At 47.1% G+C, this 19,131-nt stretch overlaps 1 protein-coding gene across 1 annotated transcript in view; it reads left to right on the top strand.

The window, feature by feature from the left end:
* Positions 1-851: 851 nt before the first annotated feature.
* The window catches only part of LOC135391949 (sodium/calcium exchanger Calx-like), a 26,526-nt gene continuing 8,246 nt past the window's right edge, over positions 852-19,131 (top strand). The window contains exons 1-7 of the mRNA XM_064622531.1: positions 852-1,194; positions 13,726-13,949; positions 15,296-15,426; positions 15,506-15,632; positions 16,917-17,045; positions 17,109-17,309; positions 18,828-18,995. Coding sequence (XP_064478601.1) covers positions 13,734-13,949; positions 15,296-15,426; positions 15,506-15,632; positions 16,917-17,045; positions 17,109-17,309; positions 18,828-18,995 — 972 coding nt within the window. The 5' untranslated portion in view covers positions 852-1,194; positions 13,726-13,733. The remainder of the gene's footprint in view (positions 1,195-13,725; positions 13,950-15,295; positions 15,427-15,505; positions 15,633-16,916; positions 17,046-17,108; positions 17,310-18,827; positions 18,996-19,131) is intronic.

The following is a 19,131-nucleotide window of genomic DNA, read 5'->3' as shown; positions in this document are numbered from 1 at the left end:
GCGTACCTAGACGAATAAAAGTGAGAATGGGCTGTAGATTGCAGGAGGGTTGGTCATTTCGATTTGTTGCGATGTATGTGGTGATTATCGTCTTAATTGTGCTTTAGCACCGCGTAGCATCCGTGGCTATACGAGCGGCGTATACACTACAGCCGTGGACAGGCGGAGGGAGGACAGCAGGAAGGAATGGGTGAGAGAGAGGGCTAGCATGACGTCGTGGGCCGACTTCGGAGGGAACCGCGTCGGCATTCTTCTGGAAAGTCTGTCGGAATATCCAGGGGAAAACCTGAGAACAGCACAGCCGGTGGGAGGATTCGAACCCGCCACCGCTCGAGTCTTCAATATTCCACGCTGTTGGCTGTAAAGGTCAAATCGATGTTTCTGCGCATGCTCAGAGTAAAACACGACATCGTGTTAGCCCACTGATTTCTCCAAAGTATAAAGCACCGCATTTTTTCCTCTCTCTAAAAAACTGCGGTGGGCAAGGCAATCGCGGAAACGTTCACTAATGATGTATGGTGTGCCAAAAACACGTATAAATTTTTTTTTGAACGGCTAGAATTTTTTTCACAAATTTATGAAAAATTAAAAACCGCTCATTCGTATGCACCGTAAATACATTTTCCTTTAGCTGTCAGGTAATCTTGGGGGCTTTGCAATTGACTCTAGAAGGCATGTTTACTATAAGGGATACAACAAAATTGCAAATTCGTGCTTCGAAATTGTTAAAAAGTAGCGAAACCCCACACTTTACGATTCAGCAACACTGTAACTGTTGTAACCACAGCGCGACTGCATTTAAAACAGGCGCATTCCAATGACGCGACGTTATCTTCCTCGTCCCACGCGTTAGATAATGAAATACTCGACTCATTGAGCGCAGTCGTAATCGCTTAATTTGGGCCACTCCGTCACGTCATATGGCCACCGGTTGCTGTTATTTGGGAAGAGAAACTTGGCCGGACCGGTTGTGGGCCTCTTCCCCCGTCACTTGTTGCGAGGGAAAACACGGTCGATTCGACGGCGCCTCGCTAGCTCTGCCGTGGTGGATATCCGTCCTCGCGCCGGCCAACTCTCCACTCCGTCCCCGAATATGCGGCGATGTTTACTATGAGCGCAGCTGCGTGAGCATAGGAGTAAGCAGTGTAGTGTAGTGTAGTGAGTGTGTGCGGTGTGACATCGAGTATTCTACAGGTAAGCCTTTTCTGTTCGTTAGCAGAACGATCGCGATTGCAGACGATCGCAATTGCAGACGACCGCACGATCTGTTGAAGGGGCGTGCCTCATTGATGTGCGCGTCGTCGAAAATCACATGTCGGACGCGTAACAATCTACGTGGTAACTGATATAACGTCGCGTGACGTGATGGCTGTGTTGCTGCAAAATATGGTAACGCCGTGCGCATCAGCCCAGTGTCGTCTGCTAGCGCAGCATGCCGCAGGCTGGGGCGGTGCCAGTCATGCTCACTGAACGTTCGCGTTTCCGAAATGTCATTATTTTCACATATAACCTGTGACAGCAAATTTATTTTTCATTGTCATCACATAAACGCATTTTTAAAAAAGAAAAACACAAACTAATCTCGAATACGTGAGCTGCAGAAGATTCTTCTCGTCGTCTGCAATTCTAGTTTGCCTCTCGCCACTATCTAGGTAGGTCCCGCGCGTAGGTTCATCTGACGTTGCTCACCTACGAAGCGTCATTTCTCCACGCTTTTTTATTTTTGTTGAGGCTGCGTGGTATTTGCGTGGGTGTACTTGTCTGGCCTGGATAACCGTGAAGCAGCTTCCTGTATGCGTTTCCATAACGCACGCGGAGATGAACGGGATGATGCCCTGTTGTATCAAGTTTCCATGAAGCTTTGATGGCCCGCTCCACGCTTCGGTTTCAGTGTGTGATCCATCTGTACATTCTCGAGTCTGTCTTCTTTCAACTTTGAAGAGACAGGAGAGCGTGCATGGCGTTATATGCCGGTTCATTCTTTATCGACTTTTTTACCAATACTTTGTTTTGTTTTGTTTATTTTGTTGGAGACAAAATTTCCTCTTTGTGCTTTTGTGTAGGATGCCTGTGCACGTTCGTTGGCTATATTATAATATCGTCCCGTAACAGGCTACAGTATGTTTTTTGTCTGTGTTTGCACCGCTGTGTTTGCTGTTCTGAACGATGTAAAGTCGTAAACAGTTGCAGAGGGAACAGCAGAAAGAAGAGAAATGAAGGATATCCTAGGTGGATTTCAGTGGGAATTTGCCAACATCTGTCTGGGCCAGAGAATGCCGGGAAACCTTAGATAGTACAGCCAGCGTAATGAATCGAACCCGCCACCTCAAGGGCTTCAGCATATGACACTGGATTACGACTAACGAACGATTGCTGTATCCACTTGGCTGGCGGGGCCACGTGTAAACAACAAGCTAGATATAACCTCTGAGGAACGTTTAGGAGGTGACAGTGCATTCGAACGTTCGACATTCCCACGGAACATTATAGTGGAAGAAAAAAAGAATGCTCACGGGGAAGAAGTTCCACTGCACGTTATGTTGAACATTCGCACGGTGCCGGAATATCTGGAGTGGCATATACTTAGCAGACGACAGCGTCTGCATCTTTTTCTGTCGTCTGCTACGAAATTTCTTGTAGCAGGATACATTCCCTCGGTTAGCAGTGCACGAAAAGACGTGACGTTGAACGCTTACGTGATGATAGGATGCTATGACGTTTTTCGCATCTTCCACAGGAGAATCGTATTTTTCGCTTGTGAGAATACGCGGTTAAGTTCACATTACTATGGCTCCAATATCGGAGCAGGAACTTCGGTTCAGCTACGATCCAACGTCCGGTGGCAAGGCGACTGAGGTGGCTTTGAAGTGGGACAGTCGTCGAGGCTGACCGCTAACCCATTACATTCGGGTCAGAAGGTGCGATGATTAGATTACGTCCTCGGGCTAAACATTAAGCTAGAAACCACATTGATAAAGAACAACCTTTCGTCACTAGAGGGCATCATGGACCGTCTGTAATGACGGTCATTTATTGGCCAATACCCTTATGTCAGGAGACAGCTATGATCGTGAGTTCATGTGAAACATGTTGTGTCGTCTTTTACGTTCCTCAAGCTCAAGGTTTTCTTGAACCATGAATCTTCACCAGCATAGCCGCCATCATCTCAGTTATCTCAGCAAACACAACACAAACACGGACAAACACTGTCCGGTCCATCCGTGTCTCTTTCGCGTTTGTCCGTTACGTTTAAAGAACTTCAGTTATACATTTTGACGTGAACGTGTCTGTAAGTTCGGTTGGGTAGCAAGGCAAAATTTACGATGCAACGAAATTATGCCGAATTTCATGAAGCGATAACTCGGTGAGTAATAAACCTATATCAACCAATCGGCTAAATCCAGATAGCTTACACGTGTAAGATTCGAGCTAACAAGCTCATTGGTCATTGTGGTCATTGGTCTTGGTGTGACACGCACGTGCGAAAGAGACGGAAATATAGGGGTACTCGTACCTTGTGGGCAGTCTATCTCGCAAACGCGTGAAGCTACACTCTTAAAAATGAACTTCACCTCATAGCACGCTCCTAGCCAACCGTCACTTCGAATGATATCGTTATCTGCCCCGATTTGTTAAAAATGGGAGGCGTACGCCTTTTCTGTGACAATTATGAACAGCATAAGTGTCACAAAAAAGGCGTACGCCTCCCGTTTTCAACAAATCAGGGCAGATAACGATATCATTAAAGATGATGGTTGGCTAGGAGCGTGCTATGCGGTGAAGTTCATTTCTAAGAGTGTAGGACGCCGATCGAGGTGTCGTTGGAAAGCGCTTGAGAGGTCTTACCTGGACCTTAAGCGATATCGGCTTCAACAACAATATCCAAATTTTATAAATTTGCAAGGTTCAACTATCAAAATTTTGCAAGAATGTCGGCATATATGGTCAGAATATGGTCAGAATCGAAGGAAAAGGCTATCAGAAGAAAGAGCGGCTCGAGAGAAACAAACAAACAAACAAAAAAAGCCCCCAAAGTCCAACACCGAGCGATCGTATAGAGAGTTACGGGAGCGCCGAAGAATATTTGTGGCGGAGGCAAATGCGACTGCCGGCGCGCACAGCGAGCCCTTACCTTCTAATAATAAATTACAAATTAATTCAATAAATAAATTAATAAAGTATCGTATTTCTTTCACTAAAATCCCGCAAAGGAACAAAGGAATCGGAGATAGTGACGTTTTCATGTAAAACACAACGGTTCAGACACAACTGAGCTCGCCTCAATTTTTTCTGTGTCAGTGTAAGTCAAGGTTATTACAGTGTAACTTGAGGCTTCTTGAAGAGATATCTGCTGTTGGTGGAAAAAACTTCTGGAGCACTGCTAAGTTAACTAGCACAGAACTAGTGTTGGGAACGAACTTATTGTTAGGAGCGTGAGTCAGGATACTTGTTTCGTTTGCTTGTTAAGTTTCTCGCCTTTTTGCGGCTTGCAGGTGACAAAATGGGGCTTGGCCGCCAGCCATGCCAAACTTTCGTTTCCGAGAGAAACCTCCATGATTTCTATTTTGGAATCATGGTTCAACCAATGGAGCGCATGAACGAAATTAAGCAGACACATTAAACCATGGCTTTGAAACGGCGCATACTAATGTTTACGTGAAGATTTCTGGTGAAACTGGATCCACCAGAGATCTACGATTTATTTTGGTACGGCTGGGATAAAAAAAAGTGACTTTTCCTCGGGAGTAGGGGGTTCCGGATAGATCACTGCTGGTGCATGAAGCGATAACATTAGAACAGAAACGCTTAGCAGCGCCACCTGAGACACACGTGCACCTGATACATTCGCATCAAGTCTAGGGGCTGATCTTCGGGGGGAGGGGGGGTCCAGATGTCCTGATGTCCTGATCCCCTCAATTTCTGCCGCTACAGAGAGTTTCAATTGACGTTGGTAGTGTAATAGAATGCTGTCCAAAGCAGGATCCCCCGCAGAAAAATGCTAGATCAATTTTTGATCAATTTTTTACTGTGGCTGCATACGACATCATGAGTTTTCGAAAATAAAACCGTACAGAGAAACCGGGGATGTTTTCGCACAAATATGTAGGATATAGTCTGGTGGAATGTCGATCCAAAACTATAATTATTTTCCTTATTTTCTTTTACTCGGCAATAGCTCCGGGTTTGAACACCCTGAATTCGTGACAAGCGCTCAAAGCAGATAATCCGTTGCAGACGACACTTCAGGGGCAGGCGTCTGCAGAACAGTTTCGGGATGTTGTCGTCTGCTACTTGTCAATGCGAGTGCGGGCTTTGTATACATGTAGTACGTGTGTGTTCTATTGATAACTTGTGTGTCTGCTGTCTGTTCCATACCTCACTCATCACTTTCCCGCACCTCGTGTGGCACCTGGCCAATAGCTTCTATGGGCGGCAGCTAACAAAGAGGAAAGGTTTTCCTTCTCTCCTATAAGTGGCACTCGGATAGGATTCCCATTGTGACGCCACGTACGTTCTTCAAAACAATGCCACGGTCTGTTACAAAAAGAATGGAATGCGGCTTCGGAAAGTAAGCAGCACACCAGTCAGCACAAATTTGCATACGCCCATGTGCATTATTTGCAACTTAACTTCTGTACATTTACACATCGTTGATCGTCGATGATTGTTTTTTTTTATTGTTTTTCCGCAGACGCGCAGACTCTGTGGCTTTCCGTTTCTCAATTGTATATAGTTCACAGTGTATCAAGGATATTGCATCGCATTGGATACACGTATCAAGAAAGATCCTTGCGGTACGTCGCAAGGATAACTAGGATATCACGTTGGATGCATTGATACTTAGACCGGCCTGTTTGTGGGACGATGGGACATCAAGGAGCAGATATTCGCCATTGATTGGTGCAGGTGCTCACCAGGGGGACCACATAGTTCGGGTACCAGTACTACCAGAAACCATCCAGTTATTCGTCGAAGAAGAAGGTTGGGATACCAATGCAGCAGGAGGACTAAAATAAACATGTTGTGCCGAAACACTTTCTTTTGTGTCCCAGTTTGGTGGCATACTAAACAAAACGGACGTACCAGTTTTGTGTATGTCGGTTGTAGCATGAATATATATTTACCAACCTGCACCCGAACGGATTGGATTGGATAACAAACGCACAGAACGAGTCGATTAGACTTCGTGTTATGATGCCGACTCACGAAGACCACGATAATTGTCGGCGCACTTCGTGGTCTAGGCAAGCGTGCATTCGGAGGACGAGCACGATGCATTGTCTACTTACTCACGACAAGCAGAAAAAATGGCGGCATCCATTATCAAGGACGCCGTCAGCTCCGAAGTTGGTCCGAGCCAGCTTTCTATGGTATATGTGGTGCGCAGGGAAGTAGTAGGTTCGAATCCTTGATGTTTCATGCATGTTTTCCGGCACAGTTTCCGTGTACATCGACACCGTTCTCAACGAAGTCCACCCAAGACGAATACTAGCATCCTCTCTGTCTCTCTTCCAATCCTTTCTGTTGTGTCCGCTTCTAGCCGCAGTTGCAACGCGGTGCAAACGTGGAATACATTAAGAAGAAAAAGTAAAATAACGTTTGAAGTGTGGCGTCTATACTCGTTAAAATGTTTGCAGAAGACACCATTCAGTGAGACATGACGCAAAAACGCACGCAGAACGTCTCCGTCTGTGCGGACAACTTCACACAAAGACAGCACTCGCGGAGTTCGGCGGGAATATCCGCAGGCATGAAGATTATATGGAGCAGACATTTCAAAGCTTATAGACTTGACCAGAAAGTCGTAAAAGAAGCAAAAACTGTGTCTCACGGTCACCGGTCGCGCTCCCGTTCTCCTTGCAAATATATAGGTCGGAGAAGAGCAGTGCATTCATCCAGTTTTTGCTTCCTTTTTTTGGGTATTCGCTACGCGTATGTAGCTAATGTATTCGTGCGGTGAATGCATTTATTTCATACCGGGAATAATAGATACAGTGAATGGATTTATGTGGGGTATCCCGATTAACATGCACCACGATTTCAAAGCAGACGACGCGCTCCACAATGGAACCGACCAAAGCACTCCTGTGTCGTTACCGTCGGTATATCTACTATGTTTAGGATGTCGGTAGTATATTTGTCTGAAATAAGTAAATATTTGTCACTGCGCCTAATTAGTGAATTAGATAAGACTAAGATTAGATAAGACGCTCTTCCTCATTCCACTTGACAGAGCTAGCTGTTCCTGTTTTCAACGAAGTGCGCTTTGTTTTTTTATTTTCCTTTTCAGCCTCAAGAGAAAGATCGCGAAGTACAAACAACACCACGTGAGGAATACGACGTGCGCTGAATGCATTTATACCGTCAATACGTGCATTTCAACATCGTATGGACATTCATTGCATTGACCGTATTCCTGATGTATGCAACGAATCTTCATTCGCCGTTGAGCAAAAATCTTTGTACTTGACGTCGTTTTAATAGAAAGCGACACTCCCGTATAATTATTTTCTTCGTTCGTCTCGCGCTACTTTGGATCCCACACAATGGGAAAGCTACCAAGGAGTGTGTTTCGATTGTCCTATAAGAAGGAACAATGGCCGCGTGGCCTCCAACGGTCCTGACTCAGATTCTTGAAGAAGGGCTGATTGCGCAGGATACACAATGCGCCAGACTAAGTGAAACTGGAATAAAAAGATTTAAAAAAAAGTGGGCTGGTCGGCCGTCTCATGGCCATTATATAGCTGAGACTGCTGAGCAGAAGGGAGCTAAAGATGGTGTAGGATGGTGTAGATGGTGGGGATGGTGTAGAACACGCTGGAAATTTATGTTCTGAGGCTGGAACACAGAAGAAAGGACAACACAACACACAAGCCTCAAATTTCTAAGGATAACGAACGAAGGAAGTCACTGAAAAGGTTAGCCAGCTGTAGGATTCGAACCCACTTCTTCCCGGACAGAACACTATCTCCTGCGGACGTTCGAAATAGATCCCAACGTCCATGTCCTGAAATGAATATCAGATGGACATCTCTGGGACTACACGAATGGACGTCCCTAACTGTACATCCGCAGGATGTACCGTAACGGCCGTTTGAAGAATTGTCCGAATAGGGTCCCTGATGGGATGTTGCAGGGAGAATTGTTAGAGGCAAGAGAGAAACATGGCAAGGTGTGTCGCGTCGTGAGTTCGACTTTCGCCGAACCAGCTAAATGCCTCAAATCAAAAGCAGTAAGAAACACAGACGTTATCGTTGGAGTGAGTTAATACACCAAGCAGTTCCTCAGTCCAGTGTTATCAGTATACGCAATCGCATTAAACATCTCACCCTTTAATTTGACTCGCAGGCAAACAGGACTCTCGATTTTGTGGAAGCTCGCGAGACGAGCAATATATAGTATCTGTTTTCGATTTGGAAAGGTACGCCACTGCCTTTCTAAGTTCATGGTTCTAAGAGCTTTTTTTTTTGCCTTTTAAAACTTTATGCTCATTGTCTGTAACAGAAATAGTAGAAATAAACAAAGAGGAGCAACTGAAAAAGGAAGATGCAGTGGCCGAAGCTGAAACAAAATGGCAGAAAAAAACGCGTAGTAGGAATCTGTCCACTTACGCAGTACACAGTATAGCTCAATAAACAGTATCAATAATAATACGAAAATACAGGGTCATGAACACATACGCATGTAAGTCCGTTAAACGTCCCGGCATCTCCGTGTAACTAACTGTGAGGACAAACGACGGATATTTGTGGGAAGTCCAAACCGTGGCTACCCGGAGATGTGAGGGACGTCTGTCGGAAAAGTGTGTCTGTCTCCCAGGGAGATCCGAATTTCTGGGAAAGGATATCCCCAGGAACACCACTGGAACGAAACTTTTAACAACAAAAGGGAACAAAAGGGACCAGAACCCAAACGGAACAAAACTTCCGTTTGGGTTCTGGTCCCTTCATATATGACGCACCCTTGGAAGTCGCGGGGAAGGTGTGTTAGCTTAGCTCAATTGGTAGAGCCCAGGACCGGCAATCCAGAAGACGTGGGCTCGATCGAGTGCTATACAGCTGGCTAATCTTTTCAGTGACTTCCTTCTTTCAACTCCGGTGAGGCGCGATAGACGAAACGAAGGTCCAAGGACACCGGTAGGACGGTGTCTTACTGAGGAGTAAATAAAGTGATCTCTGGGTTGTGTTCGTTTATTGACCTCGCGCGAGTCGGAGTCGTGACGTGTGCGAGTGTCATCGACTACGTCACGACTACGTCGCCGTATCGACTCATCGCCGTCGTCGACATCGACTACGTCACCGACTCGCACCGAGATAGGAGTCGCTGGAAGTAGACTCTCGAGCACCTGTAGTGTTAACTCCTCGAATTTTCGAACGGGAGTCTTTGCCAGGGCGAAGACGTCACGGGAGCCTCACCACGTGATGAGATCGCGTTATATCAGTTGAGCCGAGCCAAGAACTTTTCACCATCGCCCGAGTTGTGTCTGTCTCTGCTCATGTCCATTCTCCCTTTCTGTAAAAAGGTAGCATAACGCGCGAAAGCATAAAACTTCACAGGCGATCTGGCTTGAGAATATAGGTGGAGATGCCTTTAAAAGGCCCGAGCGTGACCACACGGAAAACACTACGAGGCATATTAGGCCACTGAGTTGCTTGTGTCATGTTTTCCGCATGTCCACTCTCCATTCATAAGTATTGTCACCCGTAACGACTTGGCGCACCGCAACACAAGGACAGCAGTCACCCAAACAAGCTTCGTATCCTGAAACTTCAAAACGCAACCGCTTTCGAGACAGCTGCAGCGGCGTCCCTCCACGGGCTGCTGAACTTGCTTGAGCCGTGTCTCCGTCAACGTGGAAGGCTTTGACAGCGAAGCGTGCAAGCCAGGAATGGGGTCTTCCGTGGAAAAAAAAAAAAAATAAGGATAATAAAACGAAACCGCCAGATGAGAGAATCCGGGTCAAAGGCGTTACTCCCTGCTGCCGGCAAACCAAAAAGGAGTGGGCTTCACATTGCGTAACGACAGCGAATGTTAGACTGGAGGGGAAACCGGTGGAAGACAGGTGGGCCTCTGTGGGACGCTCACTTTTTCTCCTTTGATTCTTTTGTTTGGGTGGAGTGACGGTTTCTTTGCTCTTGGTTATTATCTTACGCTTCTGGACGCGCGTCGCAGGTAGGGTTGCCACCAGGCCGGTATTATACCGGCACGGCCGGTTATTTGGGCGCTCTGCCGGTTGCCGGTAGGAAGGTGATACCGGCAGCCTTTTGCCGGTACTTGTGGCTCAAGACCTTTCATAAGGGCTTTTACGGGATTTTCTCTTCAACATTGCACTACAGCTTGAATAAATCTGGAACACAGACCCAGCTCCGCAGTCACCAGTCGTTTTCCTAGTTATTCATTCTTATTATTATTCATTGTTATTATTATTATCATTGTTATTTCTAGCATCAATGATACAGCACCACACAGGAACATATGTTTCCTCGTATTGTCTTGAGCGAGCACGCTCTCTCTCTCTATGCGTGTGCTCGTCCATCCCTCACCCACTTTCCATTTTCCACGAGCCTTTCCTCCTTTCCCTCTATTCAACCTCCTCTCCCTCAGCCGGTATTTTTCACTGCGAAAGGTGGCAACCCTAGTCGCAGGCCGTATGTGCATGGGCAGACAGCCCTTCATAACACGTGCAGTCAAACGGATATGTCCGTTTGTTCTATAACAAAGTTGGAAATCGGAAGCCGTGCGGAAGATCGGATGTCGATAGCCCGAGCAGAAATGAACGCTTCGCGTTCTTCGCGTATCATACTTCGCGTTACAAACGTACACGACGTCCAGATCGCGTTCGTGTATGAAGTGGGCCGGGTCGAGACGACGTTCACCCACCGTCTCTGTCCTCCTTCTTTCACCGCCGTCAACTCTTCAGTTTGTAACAGGCCGATTGTGATATAGATGCTGTTTTCTTGAAGTTGCTGTCGAAAAAAAAAAGAATCCTGAAACGAGACTGTGCGTTGAAATATCCATCGCCGAATTTTGCTATGCAAATGAGCCAAAACCGAAGCCAAATGAAGCCAAAGCCAAATGAGCCAAAACCGAAACTACGCGCATCAGTATAGTGCAGGGAGGACTTATTCCGCGTCAGAGGGTCACGTGCTTTGGAGCGATGAAGATGATTGGAGCGGGTGCTGATCTACTAGCCAGGTCAACCACTTTGTGGCTCAGTGGTTAACGTGCTAGCCGTGTCACGTCGAGACCTTTAGGGTACCCGGGTTCCAATCCCGGTGCCGATTGTGCTGTCTGGGGTTTTTCCTGGGTTTTCCTCAGACGCTTTCACACATATGTCGGCACAGTCTCCTTAGAAGTCTGCCCAGGACGTACATTCCCCCAGGGCGTCAGTCGTAACGTTGCCCACCTCTGTGAGGCCGACAACGGCGAGCCCTATCACCACCACCAGCAGCACGTTGTTATGGGTACTGCGTACAACCGTTACGGTGATGGCACTCCACGCCGAGACGGGGTGACGACCACGGAGGAATGCTTCCGTTGAGAAAGACTGCTGTTGAAGAAATGCTTTCAACGAGGATTGTTTGCCACTCTCACTTCCATCTCTTTGTAGAGGACGATGGTCTTCCTCACGAGTCCCGATCGATGATGGAATCTTCTGGAGGACCTGATAGCGTGGCCGCTGTCCGGGCGGGCATCGATGGAACTGGTTATGCTTGTGGTGCGCTGGCGCGCGTGATCGTACTGCCCGCCGCGGTCGTTGTCGTCGTCTACCACAGCCGTCACAAGCTAATTAATGAATTTTAGGTAATTAGTCATCTAGTACGAGCACTCTCTTCGAGAGGATATTCGCTTGGCCATTTTAACCAACCACAAATACTTCACATATTCTGCTGCTTTCTTACAGAACGTCTGTAACGAATAAAAATTCATAACGCCACACAACCCTTCACAAGACCCAACACAACGCTAACGCAAGACAGCATCCGCAGCCCAACGAGCCTTTCGGGCTTCCTCCGATTCAGCTTGGCGGCGCCGTCTCGCAGCCTCTGCGTTCTTTCGCCACCGCTCCTCCGCACAGCGTTCATAACCCATGGTGTTCCCACACAGACACGTCTGAACTTGCCGACGCCGCGTCGCGCTCCCACGCGCCCTCTCCTTCCCTCTCCGCTCACCGCGCATGCGCGCCACGCCGTGGCTACAGACAGGCCACGCCGTGATTCTTTCGCATTAAAAAAATGTAGATAGTATATAGCCGTCAGATATAAAAGTACACGTATATGTGCAGTAGTGTAGAGGGCAGTGATCGTGGCAGAGCGGGGCTCTCTACTATCCACTATACAGTGTGTCTTTTCTAGTGCATTAATTTTAGGTGCCACAGATTTTTTATTAAAAATCTATGACACCAGGACAGATGTCGGACAGCCTCTCGAAGAAAGTATGCAACTACAAGATGACTGATTAAGTAAAATTCACTAATGAACTCTTTAATTAGGGGGTTTCGTGCAAAAGCCTGGCGAGGTAGCAGAATCAGAGACTGTCCTCGTTGAAAGCCATTTAACCTCTAATAGCGAATTCGGGTGGTCATTTCGTAGCAAAACGGCCGAGCGCTCGGAAATTGCTAGGTCGGCGACCGAGCTGGATTACGTGACCGTTGCCACCCGAACATAATTGCTAGGAATCTAGCGGGCGGTTTTAGGTACTTGGATCACGCTAGGGGCGTCGCGGTCGCAAGTCTTCGAGTTCTGTCGTCTGCTAAACCACGTGATTTCAACATGCGGGCCAATGAGGGCACTCGCCACCGTTGCAGTGCGGATGTGACGACACCGGATACAGTTGAGCAATCTGCTGCTCGATCGTTTTGAGACCGGGCAAAAAAGTGCTAGGTAGCAAATTCCGAGCGCTCGGAAAGCGCCACGCGAACATGCGAGATTTGCTTCATTTTGACCAAGCGAACATGACTGCTCGAGATCTGGCAAAAAAAGTTGCTCAGAAATGACCACGCGAATTCGCCATAAGAAATCCAGAAACACGCGCGTGCGCTAAAACACCCATCCCCGCATTTCGATAAGCAGATGAGCCGAAACCGAAACCGCGGCGACTGGGAACGCAGGGAGCTAGGGCAGCGCTCATTCCACGTCACAAGGCCACGTGATTTCGAGCGATGGAGATGATTGGAGTAGACGTCGATGATGCTCTCTTGAGGCGCGCATTTTCGGTTTCGGCGCATTTGTATAGCGAACAAAAACTGCTCATAACTCGAAGCACAGAAACATTTCGAAATCGCCGAAAGCTGGAATAGCTTTCGACTACGACGGTCGTTAATCCTGCTATCTCAGTTTTCCCAAAAACTCGTTAATTAATATGTTAATTATCTAATTTTAGTGAATTAGTCATCGAACACTGATGCGACCGGCTTGGAAAGATGTCCACCAGGCCAGGTATATTAGACGTCCAAACGGCATATCTGGGGCTCTCGTAGATTTTTAATAAAAAATCTGTGGCACCTAAAAGAAGACACCCTGTATATTCGTTTGAAACAAAAGGATACCGACAATGAGCATGAGATGAACATAAACTAAGGATATTTGAAGAACGGATGCCCTGGAAGCAAAATGAAGTGGTAGTGGAAGTCTCACGTAGTGCTAAAAGACGTGTGTTCCCGAGGAATCGCATGAAGACGTGTCTTGTGCATAAATTTGAAGCTGACCCTCTTCGTTATTATAGGTGCTGCGATGGACAGCAACAAGACGTACGAGGCCAGGACGTGCCAAGACGGTCTCCTGTTGCCCTTCCTGGACGAGAGCCAATGGGACGTCGGCGTTCGTGCCTTCATCTACCTGGTGGCCCTCATCTACTGCTTTTTGGGCATCGCCATCGTCGCCGATGTCTTCATGTGCGCCATCGAGAAGATCACCTCCAAGACGCGACGCATCACACTTTCAGCCCAGGTCTCACTAAGCCACGTCCTCACATTGAATATTAGGCTGTAATCGAGTCCATGTTGAACACATGGAGAGACCAAAACGAAAAAACATTAAAGGGACCTGGATCAGATATAATGAAGGTACACAAACGAGCGACTGCCACCACAGTGCGCGTTTTCGTGGGTCTATATCCACCTCTGGTGGTGATGGTGATGGTGAAAGGGCTTGCCGTTGTCGGCCTCACGTATGTGGGCAACGTCACGACTGACGCCCTGGGGAAATGTGCGTCCTGGGCCGACTTCTAGGGGAACTGTGCCGACATATGTCTGAAAGCGTCTGAGGAAAACCTCTGCTACAGCCGCGGCGTCGCTGGCAACCTTTCAGGGACGTGTATTGCCATAGCTCCTTACTTGAGCTAGCCGAGCGAGTTTGCCGCATACGACGTCACTCTACGCAGGGTTGGACGTGTGAAGCATCCACGCGCGCAGATATACCTTCAGCTGGGCAGGGGAACTTCCACAGTCTCTTATCGAACAGTGTGTGGATAAACTGATAGACGAGGTTCATAAGCCGTGGAGAAATCAAGATTGATTCACTGGATATATATATACGTATTATTTCCAGAAGTTACTCGAATCAACATAAACGCAAGTCCTTGAATTTATGGCTCTTGGTCGGTGCATCTATACCCGATCGTCTGAAGCCGCGTGAATGGCTTAACTTTGGCGCAGATTTATCGTAATATATTTCCAACATCAAATCAAAGATACAAAGTTGTAACGAAGTTGTAACGTTGTTGTAACAAAGCTGTAACGTTGTTGTAACGTTGTTGTAACGTTGTAACTTCGTTAGAAAGATGTAACGAAGGCAGTCGCACACTGTTCCACACTGGAATCGCTCTTACCGGCTCCAGGACGCGAAGTCGGACCTCTTAGGGTTTCCTGTCTTGCGCACCACTGACTACAGCGCATCGAAAGTAGACTTGAACGTCATTTTAATTGATATATGGGCGCTGGAATGCATCTATGCTATTCTATCTGTCATGCACCCCCTACCACTTCACCCCCTGGAGGAGGCATCACCTTTTCTCGTTGGTTTCTTCTGTCAGTCTGCCCTTCGACATCGTGCGCTTCATTGAACTAAGCCTTTCTCGACGCCGAACTTGATATGTACCAGACTTGACTATGCTTGACTTACTTTAATTTTCTTTTCCACGATGTTCTTTAACGGGCGTTCAAAACACCAATAGGCTACAACTATGTTGCGCTACAGGCAGTGTACTCAAGCGTCTAGTACCAGGCCATGATATTATATAGGTGTCGTAATAAGGGACCAGTGTTCCTCTACATCACATTCATGGTGTGCTGCAGGTTGCCGGTGCGGAACCTGACGTGATCGAGGTGAAAGTATGGAACGAGACGGTGGCCAACCTTACACTCATGGCACTGGGGTCCAGTGCACCGGAGATCCTGCTGGCTTGCATTGAGATCATCGGAAACGGGTATCTATATATAGAACGATCAAAACTCTCGTTATGCCACGAATGATAGGCCGTAAAACCTCTGCTAATACGTTGACAGTTTCACTGCGGGTGACTTGGGACCCGGAACGATTGTTGGTTCAGCGGCATTCAACCTGCTGGTCATCACAGCTGTCTGCATCACAGCCATTCCTCCAGGGGAGACCAGGAGCATACGAATGATTAAGGTATATATGTCGCTGTGTGTGAACGTTATTGGATATTTTTCACAATGACGTACGGATTACACCATTAGGGTCCAGTTAGCAGCATTCGACAACTTCCGACAGGCGTTCAGCCTTATGCTGCACCATCATACAGGGTGTTTCACCTACACTCTAAGAAAAAAAGGAGTAAAACGGGGAGTAATTGCAGCTTCTACTCCCCTAGTCTGCAATTACTCCCCATTTTACTCCCCTAACCCAACATTTAGTCCCGACATTTACTCCCCAGGACTGCAAATTGTCACTAAACTTCACGAATGGTCTCCTGAATGCAACAGTCACCGTAAATATGTGCCCTTGGTCAATTTGAAGGGCATAAGGCTGTATAACTCCCACAACGGAGCAATTTTCCAGCCACACAGAGTAAGAAACAGTTAGCGCATCTTTCTTCGCAAATTGTGCCCTAGTATGGCGCAAGATTTTATATCACTCGGTATATCACGGTTGACGGTTTGCTTCGAAGTATTTTCATGCATGCGCACCAATTATGTACCTGGGACTCTTACGACAGCGCGTGAAATGCGGTCTTCACTCTGTGACATTCATTTACTCCCGTGCATTTACTCCCGAAAGGGACTATTTTTTGTGGCAATGCAATGACTCCCCAAAAGGAGTAAAAGTACTCCTTTTTTTCTTAGAGTGTAACGTGATTAAAAAATTATCGGGACGTATAGTCGCCGAAGGACCGTGGGACTTTCGGCAATTTCCTTCTGGAAGCTTTTGTGCACAGTAGTGATAAGACGTTTTTTTTTTCTTTGTGATAAGACGGCTGTCACCAGCATCAAGGTCAAAGCGGGAGAAAGAAAGGTAAAACAAGAGGCGGGTACACTTCCTCCTCTCTCTGCACCTTCCGTCCGCTCTTGTTTGCGACAATCAAGCAGGCGGGGCTTAAGCGGAATTTTTACTAATTTTTTCGACTATTTCTGTTGGGATGCTGTGCATAGTTTGTGTAGGGTCTGTCGTTATCCGTGGAGGATTTCATATTTCTGTAGAAAAAGTGAGGTTCGCTTGGCAATTTTCAAAGTTCAATTGAAAATAATAAATTTCCCTCGATTAATAATTGTCCAAAGCCTTCCTAAATTGCGGCAAGAGTTTCCAGAAGGTAATTGCCGAAAGTCAACACAATCCTCCGGCGAGTGCGTCGCCAGTTAGAGTTTTTTTTATCACTTGAGATGAAACACCGTGTATATTTTGTTCTATTCCACATGCATTCACCATAAATGTCATGCTCACGTAATATCGTGGCAGGTGTTCGGAGTGACGGCGTTCTTCAGCGTCTTCGCTTATGTGTGGCTTCTGGTCGTACTTGTCGGGATCACGCCAGGAGTGGTGGACGTTTGGGAAGCAGTTGTCACACTGCTCTTCTTCCCTCTACTGGTACCGCCTCTTGTCCTAACGAGGCAAAGAGCAACATCTTTGACACGGCACTTTCATCGACAGGTCGGCCTCGCGTATGCAGCTGATCGTGGATTCTTGCTCCCTGGGAAGAAAGGTCGTAGTGCGCAGAAACAAATGGAGTTGCAAAGCGCAGGCGACAACATCAACAAGGCAGTGGCCATCGATGGAGTTGGTCCTGCTGATAAGAAACAGTTCTTTCCAAATGGGGAACTCAACAGGGAAAACCTGCTTCAGTTTATCAGGGTAAGCAATGCAGCGGTACCATGCAGTACGCATCGACTGAACCAAGGCAAGTCCTTTCGAAATCAAGCTGAAACTACGTAAACTTTGTCCTGCCGTGCAGAAAAACGTTATAGTGACACTTTTGAGAAAGAACGAATATACGAAGATATAATTAGGGTTTGTGGTTTTCGGCATTTATTTTCAACCCAATTCGGGGGGTGTTTATCGGCATTTATATGGGGGACTATAAATCGGATTTTTTCGGCATCTATATTCCGCCCAAAGAATAAATGCCCGAATACGGGCATCTATTTATTTCGCATGAAGGAAAGCCTACTTTGCGCGCGAAGTAACAACGAACCGAAAGAAGTGAATCGATTCATGGTTTTATTAACAATGTCTTTTATTGCCTGTGCCAAACCAGCAAACAAGGAGACTACCTCTTGTTGTAATAGATGCAAGCGTACATCATCATGTTCGCATCTGTCATAGCGGCTCGCTCCTTGCGATTAATAACACGCAGTTTAGAGAACGCGCGCTCAACATTCGCGCTAGAAACAGGAATAGCCAGTATGCTTAACGCGCACTGCGATAACAAAGGCCATGTGCTGGAACGGGCCGTCCAAAACTGAATGGGAGATATATCCACCTGAGGGGCAGGGCATACAGCATATTCGAAAAACTCGCGCTTTATATCATCCATACGAGATTCATCTCGTAGAACAAATAATAATAAGTCCTCATACAGTGAAGTGCCTCGACGTGCCTTGAAGTGCCTCACGAACGGAAACAAGGGTCACTCCAAGTCGTAACTGGAAGGGAGTAGATAGAGGAATATAAAGAACACAAATATTGAACTAGAAGGCTAGGGCAGGGGATGAGCGATCGGCTTTTGAAACCGTTTGGGAGCTCCGTACACTCGTGATCTCTTTTTAACCGGACAACAACAGACCACAAAGGCTCTGAATAGTAAATTCACTAAAGATAGGTGTGTCATTAAGTACGTGTGCTGCCAAAAGGCGGTCACGGACCGCACCACAGAGCTGAGGTCAGGGCACAGCCCGAAGATAATACCACGCTCGAGAGATAGTCGACAACGGGAGATTCCAAGGGGATTTCCATTTGCGGTTCCAAGAATGGCAGCTGTCAAGATACGAGAAATTCGGATTTTTTCGGAATATTCCGAATCTGAAAAAATCATTCGGGGGGTGTTTTCCGGCATTTTTCGGAAAATGCCGAAAACCACGAACCCTAGATATAATCTACAGGAGTATTTTTGTTTCTTTTTCTATTGGTTGTTCTTGACACCCATTGCTAGTGGCATTTTGCAGTAGAGTCGTCTGAAGAGCTGCCACGAGCAGGGGACTTCGGAAGTGGCCACCACACTTTATTCATTGCAAGGCCCTCGTATTTCTGTCTATTAACACGTGTCATCAGGTTCTGCAGAATAAGGCGCTGTATACGCATTGCATTGGTCACTTCTCTCTCGTGATAACGCGAAGTTCACGTCGTAAAGTCCAACAATTTCTCTTATTTAAGGAAATACGGAAGCACCCTGGCCTGACTGACGAAGACGCCGCGTGCCTTGCGGCTGCCCGCCTGGCCGAACAGCAACACCACACTCGCATGTGGTACCGCGTAGGAGCCATCCGAGACCTTACTGGAGGACGAAGGACTACGCCCAGCATTTCTGAAAAGCTGCAAAACGTACGGGCAGCTATAATTCCACGTGTAATGACAGCACCTAGCATCATACCCCCGAGTATAGTACCTTGAGGGAGTCGGTCAGACGGCTCATTTCGTGTCTCAGCTAATGACGTCCAGGACATATAGGTGGCCTAGT

This window comes from Ornithodoros turicata, chromosome 4 (genome assembly GCF_037126465.1).
Source record: "Ornithodoros turicata isolate Travis chromosome 4, ASM3712646v1, whole genome shotgun sequence".
Classification (NCBI taxonomy): Eukaryota; Metazoa; Arthropoda; class Arachnida; order Ixodida; family Argasidae; genus Ornithodoros; species Ornithodoros turicata.
Note: the sequence above shows the minus strand (reverse complement) of the source record. Positions and strands in the feature narration are given on the sequence as shown.